The following is a 13,095-nucleotide window of genomic DNA, read 5'->3' as shown; positions in this document are numbered from 1 at the left end:
AACCAGGAATCACAGTGGAACCAAATACTTTTAGACCTTTTCTACATGTTTGGGGCTACATACCAACACAAATAAATTATTACTACAGTTCAGTTAGCTGTATGTGTAGCTGAATGTTTGTTTTTGCTCTTCCAGGTTCGGCTGCTTGGTGTTGTTTCTCAGGGCCAACCTACGCTTGTTATCATGGAGCTGATGACACGTGGGGACCTCAAAAGTTACCTGAGATCATTGAGACCAGACACAGAGGTGAGTCATGAGCTGCTGGATGTTTTTCTTCAGTTAGACTCATCCTGAACAAACCAGCATCACACTAGAGGCAGCAGGCAATGAGCCTTTCTTTCCCTTCTGTCAGGCTGAATTGTGATAATGTGAATTATTTTGTATTTAAAAACCAGTATGTTACAGTCTGTAAAAATAGCTGCTTTGTTTTCACCTTACCTGTTTTATCTTCTTCATCTTGCTCAGAATAATCCTGGCCAGACACCTCCAACTCTGAAGAAGATGATTCAGATGGCAGGAGAGATTGCTGATGGGATGGCTTACCTCAACGCAAACAAATTTGTTCACAGGGATCTTGCTGCAAGGAACTGCATGGTGGCAGAAGACTTCACAGTAAAAATTGGAGGTGTGCTTTCTTGACTTTTACACACATGGGAAACATCATCCTGAAAAATGAGCAGCTTAGAAGCACTTTAATTTTTTGAAAGCTGTTTGAAAGACCTTTTAAAACTTAGCTCTAGTTTAAATTTCTGCAAAATGAAATACATTTCTTATGAAGGCTTGCTGTGATTTAAGAACTGTGAGCAGTCAACATTATGCTGAAACTCTTGGAATACCTCTAGTTGCTGTTGTTCCAGTGAGGAAATCATACAATGTGTGGGTTTAAAAAGAACTAGTGAAGCAGTGTTTTGAGGTGCAGATGCTGCAGACATCTGGCTGCATGGCGTAGTTACCACTGATGTGTCATTTGCTTTTCTGTTAATGTGCAAAAATAATTCCATCTCCTGTTTATTGATTCAAGAAATAAGAATTTTAGGATTATTTTGAAGCATATCTGATTTGGAAGTGAAATGTAAGGCTTGATTTCAGCTGGATGCTTTCCAGTCTCAACTGGAGTTCTGCTTTCCAGACAACAGAATGGCTTTTCCTCTGCTCTGCTGTTAGAACACCACTTTTTTTTCCCCTTCAACATCTCTCCAAAATAGTGTCAGATGAGTTTTTTCAGACTTCTCTCCAGAGAGGGTGATTTTAAGCTTTTGGCTGTTTTTGAGTTGTGCATATTAAAATAACATGTATAGCAACAGCCTTCTGCTGTAGGAAACAAATTCTTTCTCTCAGAGCTTAACTCAGCTATTTTGATAATTTGTGTAAGTAATCCTGTCATTTGGGAGAAAGAAAAAATGATTTCATTTTGAGTCAGTTAATTAGGAAATAAGATCTTTGGGGGATTTTGTGCATTTTCTGCAGGTTCAGGGGAAGCCAGCCTGAATCTTTCCAATTCTAATTTTCCCACTCCTCCTCCCCCCACCAGCATGTTGTACAATCCTTTGAACTGAAGCTGGTGCATTTCTTCCCTTGAACCTGGTCCATGGTTACCCTGGAAGAGTTTAGTGAAATATGCTTCACTGCTCTCATTTTATGTATTGGTATTGAAAATGCCTTCATGTAGAAACAGTTCAGGAGCATCTTGACTGGAACGTGCCCAACTCACTGTTAGATCTCAGAGAAAGAGCTTTATGCTGCACTGTCCTATGATCTTTGCTTATATTTGTTATTTCCAGAACGTTTTTAAAGAACTTTTCCTACAGCCAGGATAAGGTCACCCTGGTGTGTGGGAGTGATAGAATAGCTGCACAGATGGGCTTTTTAGTCATAAACACTGAGGGGACCAATTTCCCAAGCAGACAGGGAATGAGAAGGGTCACTGGTCAGTCACCCCTCCAAGTCACAGACCGGTAATAATGTCTCTGAGAACTGGAGGAATTGTCTTATTTTCACTGCTTTTCCCCAGCATAAAAGGGACAACTACAGGTCTCTGGTGATAGAATGGATTTTCCCTAGGTCATCTGTGTGAGCAAACAGTGTTTAATATTAGTTAAGAGATTTGATGGCATCTGATTTTTTTAACTCCTGTTTAGTGTCTGAAAACATAGTACCTGGTTTAAATAGGTTAGTCCAAGACCCAGCAGTTTTGTCTGTGTCAAGTGTTACAGTCAGGAGATAACTGTTGTTAGATCAAAGTCTTGCAGAAGTTTACATATTTAGAGCTAAGGACATGTGTATAACCCAAAGTATATCTTAATATCAGTCTTTAATGTTGGTCATAAGTGAATAACCTTATCCTCTGTAGCATTTGAGATTATTATATATAACTGGAAATTACCTTTAGAAAGAAGGAAAAAAACACGAGAGAAGCATTTCCCTCAACATGTGAGAGTCCTTAATTAAGTGCAATAGTATTAAGTACTAAAGGAGTTCTTTATACTGTTTAAACAGAAAATCATTGAGTTTATAGAACAGATTAATGAATTGTATGACCTTCAGAAGACTTAGTTTGCTGCAAGGCTTGAGCATAAATCCTGAAACTTTTCATATTAGTATATTTAAATCATTCAGACTTCTCACCCACTGAAGTCAATGATAAAAACGTCAGTTGGTTTGGTGGGGTAGGAAGCTGACTAGCCCTAGGGCAGCAGGTGAAGGGCTGCAACATAAAGTGTCACAATAACAGGTTGCAGATTCTTTGCACCAAACTGTGATTCTCTGCTGGCTATAAGGGCTTGTAGTAAGGGGAGGTGTTCATAGTTTCATCATGCAAACTCAAAACATTTATCCCTTCTAGATTTTGGCATGACAAGAGATATCTATGAGACAGATTATTATCGTAAAGGAGGGAAAGGTTTGCTGCCCGTCCGCTGGATGTCCCCAGAGTCACTGAAAGATGGAGTCTTCACAACGCACTCCGATGTCTGGTAACAAAAAAGGGGCTTGAAAAAACTGTTTCAGCCCCTCTTCTTTCTAGCCTATTTTCTTGTTCAAGTGGACTTAACTAAGTATATTGCTTCTTCTGTCTTTTCAGAGCTAACTCTCTTTTTCCAGTGTGAAGCATTCTGCTTTATATTTCATATTTCCATTGCAAAATCAAGAACTCCTGAGGTTAAATTCTGCTCTCAGGGAGAGCAGAATTAAATGGATTTCCAAAACTGGAGGTGGCTGCATGTTTCCTGCTGTGGGTTGTAAAATCAGTTGTACAGTGAAAAACATTACTTTCACCTGGAAAAGCAAGTTGTCATTTCTCAAATTGCCCTCTTTCAAGAAAAGCATTAAAAGTTGCCAAGAGTATAGAAAGGTTCACAGTGCTGACCTGCTTTTCCATCAAAACCTTCTGTGTAAATAACTCTACTTTCCTGCAGATGGTTTGTGTACACAAGCAGGTTTTTTCATGGGAGTTCTCCCTTGTGTATATCCTTCTCCGTTTGGAGCTTTGTTTGCTTCTTTTATATACCACAAGATGCAGAAATAGGTTTTTCTTTAAAAGCACATTGCCTGCTTGCTGTATCTGTGCTGTTATTAATAAAGGCATTTAGGAAATTTCAACATATACTTCTTCGAAGAAATAATACTTTGGAACAATTCCCCATCCCCAACTTTTGCAGATAGGTAGGGAGGACTTGGCAGAAGATTAACATGTACTGGCAAAACCTCTACTCTGTCTTTTATGGTTTCTCTGCCTTCTTAACAAGATGTTTTTACTGCTAATCTGTTACAGAGTTGGCATCTGGTTGCCTCCAAATGTCTAGAAGTCAGTAGGAATGGTATTGTAGTAGTAAACTGCATTTTCTTTAAACATCTTGAGGATTTTGGAGCCAGTGGACAGTAGTCCACAGCACCAGCTTAGAGTGGAAGGTTCATAAGAGGAGTTATCTGAAAAGTTGAAAAGCAAAGCACCAGAATGTAGCTTAATTCTTTTTTTGCATGTGGCTAGTAACTTACGTCTGAATCCAGTAACCCTCAGACTTGGAAACAGATGAAAATAACCACTTTGAGTTGAAGGGGAAGCCCTGCATCAGCCTGCATCTAATGGAACAGTGCAGGCATGCTTTTGGCAGTCCCCCTGCAGTAAAAGGATTTTGGGACTTGTAATGGCTTCAGAAAGCAGACAGAAATTTGGAATATATCACTAGAAAATCCTCAGGTATCGTACTGAATGAGCCTGGAGTGAAGCGCTGACAGACCTGCCCCTTTTTACCACAGAACAGTGACTTCCCAGCCCAGCTGTTGTATCAGGAGCAGCTACAGTGGGTCGGGTGCTGAGCCTTGATGCTTCACTGCACTTGTTCCACACAGGCCTTCCTTCTAACCTAGAACTGTTAAAGTGACTTTAGTGTTCAAACATAACTCAAATTCCAATCAAAAGGACCCCACAGATGTGATGTCAAATCAAGTGTCAGAAGTAAATTAGTACTTGTTACAGGAAGTAGGTGAGTTCTCCCTTCAGTGTTAACAAGAATTGCATTCCTCAGTTACCCAGTCCAAAGCAGGGTTGAACATACAATATTGCAGTTAATCAGTGGGAGAGTGAATGAAATATGCTAGCCAGAAGTCACATCAAGGAAAGAAGCTTACTGACTGTAACATTGGAGGACTTAAGAGGAGGAACAAAATCTGACAGGTCTTTACTTGAAAGCACAGAGGAGAAAAAATGGCTTTATGGAGAGGAGATTCACAGGTCTCGTGGGTATTTCAGACTGTTCTTCCTTGGGATGGCTTCTCACTTTAATTGTTAGAAATGATTTATTCTCAAATTTGGTTGACATAGGTGCATATACTACTAGCTTGATGTACAAAAACCTGAGTCACGGTGAAGATGTTTGTTTAGAACACTTACACATTTGTGTTTGTCATATGTATCCCCAGGTTTAGATCCAGAAGTTATAATCTGAATTCCAAACATAGTTAAACTTGATTTATCAGTGTAATGAAACAGTGTCTATTGACTTGATCTGCTTATGGCTAAAACGATCATTCAGGTTTACTTCTCAGTAACTTTTTGACCAGACACTACCTAGAAAGTCTCTTCATGCCAGGAAAAATTACCCGGCTCCTTGTATTGGTTCAGATTTTGAAGTTGCTTCATGTAAGTCATGTAGCTTGGCTGTTTTGAGGGCCATTTATTTTCATCAAACAGTAAAAAAAAGTTGAGAATTTTTTTGCTGCCTTTTTGGTAGGGAATTGTGACATCTGGTTCCATGTTCTTTGAGATGAGTTTTAGAAGCCAAAATGTCAAACAGACAACACTCTGAGAGTGGTCAGAGTCCAAGATTTATAAGCTGTAAGGTGAAACAGCAAACTGCAGAAAGAGTGTCTGGAGGTTTTGAAGGGTGGAGCTTTATTTTGGCAATCCACTTGCTCTTCAGACTGAAGAATGAGGTAATTAGACAAGACTGTTTTTGTTGTAGTTGGGGAAGGAGAACATTTTAAAATTAATGTAATACCATTCAGGGTGAGGGTGTATTTCTATAAATAAGTCCTTAGCATCTTGCATTACTTCAGAGCTGGTGGTTGCCTTGGAGGAGCAACATAAGTTTATTTGTTATGATAATATGACTTGGAGGTGCACAAGACTTGTTCTCATTATTCCTGCAGTGATCAAAGTAGCTTCAAAGGCACCAAAATGTTGAGTTGACCCTCTGTCCCTGCCTTCCCTGAAAGGCAAACAATTGCAAGACTGTTTGTGGCTTCTGGCTCCAGATGCAAACTGTTTTAGATACAGTGGATAACTGAAAGATAAAACCACTCTACCATAACCAGCTAATAATACTGGACTCCTGTTTTCACAACAATACCCTATTGAAACTACACTCTTTTTGTCTAAGCTTGACTCAGCATTTTAGCCACAGAAGGCAGGACAGCATCTGGACTTTCTTTGCACAGCAGCTCCAAAAGTGTCAGACTCTTCAGTGTAGGGCAGACAATTTGAGCGATGTCTGCTCAATAAACTAATTTTAAATTGAGGTATTTTTAGAAAGTGTCAATATTTATGTCCAAACTATCCAGTTACGTAACTATACTTATCTTTCTTCACTAGTATTCAATTCCTATTGTTAGACAAATTTCTTTTTTCACTGCTGTTAGTCTTTGTAGTTAGTCGGAAGGAGCTAGAAGCTCTGCTTCAAGAGCATAGTTACACACCTTGCAAAAGGGGTAACTGGGTTTCTCTAGGGGGCTTGAAAGTTTTGCTTCTGAAGCAGCAAATTAGGGTCTTGATACAAGAAGCTGGAGAATATTCACATTTCTTCTGTGTTTTGTTTTGTGGTTTGTTTTTTTTTTTTCAAAAACTGGTTTTGTTGACTCCTGCTCTAAGTCAAATGCCTTGATCCTTTGCACCTTTGACTTAGAACGTGGAAGAAGCCAAAGCAGAGGGATAAATGGAAAGTATTACTCAAGAAGTGGTTTTGTGCCTGGGGTATAGAGGCTGGTTGGTTCGCTTGCTTTTAGTGGTGAGGCAGATGAGCTGCACAGGTGTGGTGTGCATTTGCTGTCTAGCTCTCTGCTTGTTAGAGCAGCAAGGAAAAAATGCAGCTTTGAAATGGTATTTTTGTGACTAAGGTATTTCTGAGGAAAAGCAGCTTGTGCTGGAGTGAGAGCTTACAGCTCTGTGTCATTGCCTCTCAACTGCTATCAGAAGTACCTGAAATGTGTTACATGAAGGTTTTGAGTTTAATTTTTTAAATGTACAGATTTTTTTTCTTGCTGTTTCTGTAGCTTGAGGGGGATGATGTTGAGCTCACTTTGAGTAACTGGTCTCTGCAACTTCTCCACCTGCTTAGAAGGTTTGATTCCTTGCACCCAGTCACACAGGGATCTTTTTGCAGACTTCAGTCATCAGGTGTGTCTATCCAGCCTGAGGTCCACTTTACTGGAAGGGCAGAGATAGGAACAGAATTTTGTAATTCTTTTTTTGTTACCTGCATCTTTTCCCCTTTCCATTGTTCTTCCCACCTCACGGTGTGCCTAAAGTCTGAACTCACTGCCATGGGAAAGGTGATATGAGCTGATTCACCAGGCAAGCTTGAAGGTTAAATCTCTGGGTTAGGAAGGGACTGGTCAATGCAATGAGCTTGTGGTGGCTTTTTTACTGATTGACCTGTACAGAGCTGATATAACCAAGTAATGTTGGGCCACTGAATGATCATAATCATGATCAACTCTGAGCTGTAGATTATGGTGTGAAAAATGGAGATGTACAATTACCAGTCTTGTCTTACAGAGGCCGTTCTGAAGAGTCCTTCAGAACTGGGAGCCTGTTTCTCACCATTGACTAGAGGTGTTTGAAGTCAGCAGTCCCTTGTTCTAGGTCGTGTGGCTATCACAATAGCTGCATGCTTCGAGCAGTTGGAATTTTTTTGTAAAATAAAATACCCATGGTCACCTACTCTGGTCAGCATCACCTAAGGAAAAATATCTTTGTAAAGATAAAGATACAAAGTTCTGCTTTGTCTTCCAGGTCTTTTGGTGTTGTGCTTTGGGAGATTGCAACGCTGGCGGAGCAGCCCTACCAAGGCATGACCAACGAACAAGTGCTCCGCTTTGTGATGGAAGGAGGTCTGCTGGAAAAACCAGACAACTGTCCTGATATGCTGTAAGTGCCAACAGTCACCACTGTTCTCAGTACGCAGCTTATTCTCCTGATCTTCAGTGCCCACTTCTGCCCTGCCTACCACGGGAGGGGTTATTAAAGAGCAATAGTGACATGAGGTGCTTGCTAGAACAGTCTCTGTCACTCTAGGATTTTAGAGTCATTAGACATACCAGGAAACAAATTTCCTTCTGGCCAGAATCTCACTTTGGGCTACCTAAAAAGCCCAAATGTTTTTGATCCTGAATAAAATAAGACTTCTCTTAAAAGCTTACAAGTGACATTTGCTACAAGACTGTCACTAGATCTTGTCTCTTTTCTTCAAGTAGTTCTGTTGAGTATAAAGAGAGAAAAGAGCATAGGGTGAACTGAAACATATTGTGCATAAGCTGTGGAATTCCAGTTTTTAGTTCAGCATAGAGACGAGTGTATCGTTCCTTTGTCCGAAGCAGCCTTGGATCTGCTGTTGCAGTCCCAATGCTCATGGCATTAAAATAAACAAGTCTCCCCTGCTAACAGTCTCCTTTCCTGTCAGCACAGAAAGAAGGATGCAAAAAAACCTCTCCCTACCCCTGGAATCAATACAAAGCCTTGCAGCAGAGGAGGGGGTGCAGTACAGCAGGCTTCAGTTTTTAGCTTTACATTGTTGAAATACTTCTGCTGGCTTTTGTGTACAGCAGTTTCAGTTGTTCGGACTTTATTACTTTGATATACTTCCCAAACTGGCGGTTGGGAAGGAAATACCACGTCTTGCAGTTATTGACATTTGTTGGAGGCCCACAGAAGGGATACAATCACTTAAGGGCCTCAGCTGCTTGGGATTCTTAGGAAAAGAGCTTTTTTGGCTGGAGCATGGGCTTTGGTTTCGGATGACAGGCAGTGTTGTTTTGTTGTTTGAGGGGGGTGGGTGGTATATGCAGGGGGAGGTGTAGCTGCCATGTGATTCCTCAGTTTCACATTCTTTCCCTTCCATGATGCTGTGGAGAATTTCTGGCAGTCAGATTGACTGGAGATTGTTTAACACAGTCAGAGCTGTGTAATGGAGGGGAGGAGTAGGCAGAAATGGAAGAATATGGTTGTGTGAAGGGGTCAGCTCCCCGAGTCTGTAGGAAAAAAAAGCAAATCTCTACAGTGTGAGCAAACTCAGCAAGAGATTGAGTAATTGGAGGTTCCCTGTTAACTGTGTGTGGTATGAACAGGGGGACAGGAGGGGAGTCGCAGCACACGACGCGCTCTTTGCTGCAGCCCACCTGGCCCATTCTCCTTCCTTCTCCTCAGAGAGGAGTGTTCACACATGAGTTAGGGCCACTAGGACTTCACTCTGACATTGCAAAGGTGTAGAACAAAAAATCTTCCTTTGAATTTAGCCAACAGAAGAAGGAACAGGGCTGAACAGAACTAAGGCACATCCAGTTTAGTGGTGTCTTTTTATTTAATATAGTTGTGTATAAAACATCCTGACTGTTCAAAATTAAAAAAAAATATATATATTGACTGCAGAAACTTATTGTGACTTGCTTTATCTCCCTTGCAGCTTGTTTTGTCTTCATATTAGCAGACACCCATGTCTGCTGAAATTCAAATAGTTGTTGTAGGAATAACAGTATGGAGCTCCAGGAATAATCTGGCATTCAAAGAATGTATTCTGTGGTGCTGTGGTACTTCTTCCTTTCCCTGTTATTTGGTTCTTTCCCCATCTTCGATCCTGTTTGCCCAAGATGCTGTGAAGGTCCTGAGCAGCACTCAGTGACCTGACAACTGCTGCTAGTCTTGAACCTCAGATGTGTTGCTGTTGCCAGGCACAGAGACCTGGTCTGTAGGCAGAGTTCCTCTCCCCTCTCAGCTGCCTGATAACCAGCAAGGGAGGTAGGAAGAAAGTTACGGAATGGGCAGAAAGGGGCTTGTAACAGAGATGCAAAGAGCCTCAAAATGGCGTGTGGATCTTGCCATGCATCCCCAGCTCGTTTCAGGTAGGTGCTGTCTCAAGTGCTTGATGAAACCCTTTGTAAAATAGGTCTTACATTTTGTGGAGGTTGCTTAAAAATTCTATTAAAGACAGATTTCTTGGCCTGTCTGTGCCAGTGGAGGGTACTTTTAAGACAGTGTAAGTTCTCTCTGGTAGCAACTGATACTTTAATATTAAACTCAAGATGTCCAGAAAGCAAAGTCCACCTGCTGCAGGGAAGTCAGTGTACTTCTTGTGCTTGGTACTGCGTGAGAGCAAGCCAGAAGGGGAGCCAGGAACTGCGTGTCTGTATGTCTCATGGGAGGCTACAGATCAGAGATACTGTTTTCTTTAAATTAGTTTGACTTGGAAACAACTTGAATTTTGTAGAGAGAGGGGAGCAGACTGATGGACAAAAACCTTCAGAACAGGTGGAGGAGGTAGCCTGCTGTGGGGAAGCGTAGATGAGAATAGAGAGAAGAATCTGGCGCAACTGTCACCAAACCTACTATTTTTAACCTTGCAGATTATGAGTGTTGACACAGCCATGCACACTCCAGCCACAGTGCAGTAGTTTTAGTAAGGGCCTCTTGTTGCCCCCCTGCATCAATGCTACATGGTGCAACCAGCCTTGCACCCTCCTCAGACTGCCGTGCTGGCAGTGCTCGCTAGTGGCTGTGCTTTGCTCACCCTGGTAGCAGCGAGGCAGTAGCTTGTAGATGGATGGACACTTGAAGAACTGGAGAGGTTGTTTTCTGCAGCTTGGTCGTGTCAGATGCTTGTGCAAAGAAGGATTTTATGGTGCAGTTGTCTTGTGGTTCAGAGAGGTGGGAAATCCCTGTGAAAGGGCCAAGCACAAAGGGGACGGTGTTTCTAGAGGCTTTTTACTCTTACACAAGGTGAAACAAGACTCAGGTCTATTTATGCTACACCCTCTTGGCATAATTTGCATGGTTTTACAGACAGAACCACGCAAAAAAGACAGATGGTTCAATAAGATGGTGCCAGGGGGAGCTCTGCTGTTTTTCTCCTCTTCCTGTGTAATAAGTTATGTTTTTATGTACGGCCATTGTTCTGGCAGTGTTCATCAGGTGATGGCTGTGTGGCAAGAAGGTTTGTTACAGCTGAAGCTCTCAGACAGTGTGTTCCCATGGGGCTTTTAAAAGTTGTGGAGGCTGGAATTCCACTCTGTTTTTGAAGCAAAATTGCTTCCCCCACATGTATTGTAGATGACTAGACTATTTAGGCATTGCTGATTTTCCCTTTGTTCCTGCTGAGCGCTCGGTTAGAAGCCGGGGTCTGCAGCGCAGAGGTGGTGTCAGCATGCAGCAGCAGAACAGGAGAGGTCTTTTCACTGCTCCCCACCAGATCAAGTCTGATGCAAAGCACAAACACATGCTCCAATGGAATGCAGCTTCTATGGTGACTTTCCATTTTGTTTTTTACTGTCTCAGTGCAAAAAGTAACTCAGTTTCTGCTCAGTTCTTTGAGCAAAAGATGCATGGGAAAGATACTGGTGTTCCTGTATCTCATGACAATGCCTGCAGCTTCCTTGAGCTCACTTGCCACCAGTCAGGAACACACTTTATAAAAACTACTCAGGTTATATTAACAGCCTGTAAATTCTTCCATTGTCTTCTGGAAAGAGGTTTTGTTTTTTGGTTGTGTTTGGTTTGTTGGTTGTTTTTTTTTTTTTCATATAATGTAAGCAAGGTCTGTGAACCCACAGAGTTAAAAAGAAAAAAAAAATCCTTTTATGGGAGCTCTGCAGGGCTTTTAAATCTGGAATGGCTTAAAAGAAACATCACATGTCCTTGTTTGTGCTGATGTCACATGCATTACTCCACTGCTTGTGGTATCTCCTTAGTGTTGCCCTTAGGCCTCAGGGCGAAGCGCCAGTGAATATCCAGTGTTCTTGGCTCCAGCCGAGGCTTCTATTCAGGGACGCAGCAGTCAGCTGGAAGGGAAACAGCAATGAAGTAACAGAAATGGATTTTATATATTTATGTATCAAGCTTTCCTCCTCGTTTGTGGGTGAGGGTATAGTGGAGTTTTATAGTTTGGCTTCACTTTCACTATGAAAGACTTTTTAAAGGCTCAAACCCAAGCAATAGCTGAGGAGTGTTTGTATGTCTACGTGCCTGTTACAACACAGCTTTGAGTACTCAGGGAGTTCTCCCAGCACAGACTGGTTCTGCCAGCTGCTTTTTGGGTGTCACAAGGCCATTCTCAGGTGGCTGGCTTTTTGTTCAAGCAGAGTTGTGCCAACTGAGCTCTAACGGGAATATTTGTGACTTCAAATGCACTTCAGAGTGCTTTTGTTTTGGTTTAAGTGCTCTCAGCAGTGTTTGCATCCCAAACACAGCAGCTTGTCTCCTTGCTGGTTCATGTCAGTGGAGAACACAGAGCACCCGATGAGGAAGTGCAGCAGTATTTCCCAAGGAGGGGATTTCTTTGCTTGGGTTTTTTTTCAGGACAGGGTTCCCAGACTCCAGACCCTGCTGTGGGCAGCAATGCACAACCACAGGCTTCAGAGCCCAGGTTTTTCCAGCTGGGTGCCAGTCCTGTTGAAGGGTTGGTTCTAGAGTAGGGACCCTGGAGACATTAAGACATTGCTCTGTGATGGACTATGGTGCTGTTCATAAAAGGAATACATTTTTGTTTGGTTTTGTATCTCTTTTTAGTTAAAAAAATATATAAAAAATTCCACATGGTGCTGCAGAGATTTAGTTAAGTGCTGCCAGGGCATAAGGCAGTGGAAGCTAAATAAAACATCAGCTAGAACTGCTTGCTTACTTCCTGAAAATCTGTGGAAGTTAGGAAAATGGTATTGTTGTTTTATAGAACCAAAGCTGAAGGTTTAGGTGACCTGGCTTACCTTCCACAGGAAGGTCAGCAGAGGTGGGGAACCAAACCTAGCCTGGCCACTGTCCTAGGCTGCTGGTCACAGTGCTGGAAGGTAAGTCAGAGGTGTGAAGGACTCTCCAGAACGTTACTTTAACGGATAGATTTTTCTTTGCGATGCCTTTTTCGATGTATTCTTACTCTAGCACAGAAAACAGTAGTTGTGGCCAGTGGTGGCTTCCTACACACAGTGTGTTCCTCTCAGTGCTGTGTATATAGAGGATTGGCTGGAGGAATTAATGTTAATCTTCCTTTTCTTACTTAAATTTGCTCTATTACTTGTGCTGTGTGAGCAGAAGACATCCCTATTCCACCTTCACAGGCTGTGAAATCCTTTCTTGTGTTGTGTTTAAAGCTCAGGGCCATCTCTCAGGAATATCCAATTCTGCTGTGTCATGAAAATACTGTTTTCATTATGTACATGTTCCTGTTTCATTTGGTGGTTTTGTTTTGCCAGCACAGGGCATCATGCAGATCTAATCATGGATGTGCTTAAACAGATGATCTCACACTCTGTAAAATATTAATGCATCCCTGGCTGTAAATGAAAACATCATAATTTAAAAATAAAATATTAGAAAATGTCTTTGAAATTGGCAAATGTCTC

General features: G+C 41.8%; 1 protein-coding gene across 2 annotated transcripts in view; it reads left to right on the top strand.

Annotated features, from left to right (window-relative positions):
* The window catches only part of IGF1R (insulin like growth factor 1 receptor), a 175,405-nt gene that overhangs the window by 154,135 nt on the left and 8,175 nt on the right, over window positions 1-13,095 (top strand). For both annotated transcript variants that reach the window (XM_051628044.1, XM_051628043.1), the window contains exons 17-20: window positions 136-246; window positions 466-625; window positions 2,843-2,972; window positions 7,508-7,642. In XM_051628044.1, the coding sequence (XP_051484004.1) occupies window positions 136-246; window positions 466-625; window positions 2,843-2,972; window positions 7,508-7,642 (536 nt within the window). The remainder of the gene's footprint in view (window positions 1-135; window positions 247-465; window positions 626-2,842; window positions 2,973-7,507; window positions 7,643-13,095) is intronic.

This window comes from Apus apus, chromosome 10 (genome assembly GCF_020740795.1).
Source record: "Apus apus isolate bApuApu2 chromosome 10, bApuApu2.pri.cur, whole genome shotgun sequence".
Taxonomy (NCBI): domain Eukaryota; kingdom Metazoa; phylum Chordata; class Aves; order Apodiformes; family Apodidae; genus Apus; species Apus apus.
Note: the sequence above shows the minus strand (reverse complement) of the source record. Positions and strands in the feature narration are given on the sequence as shown.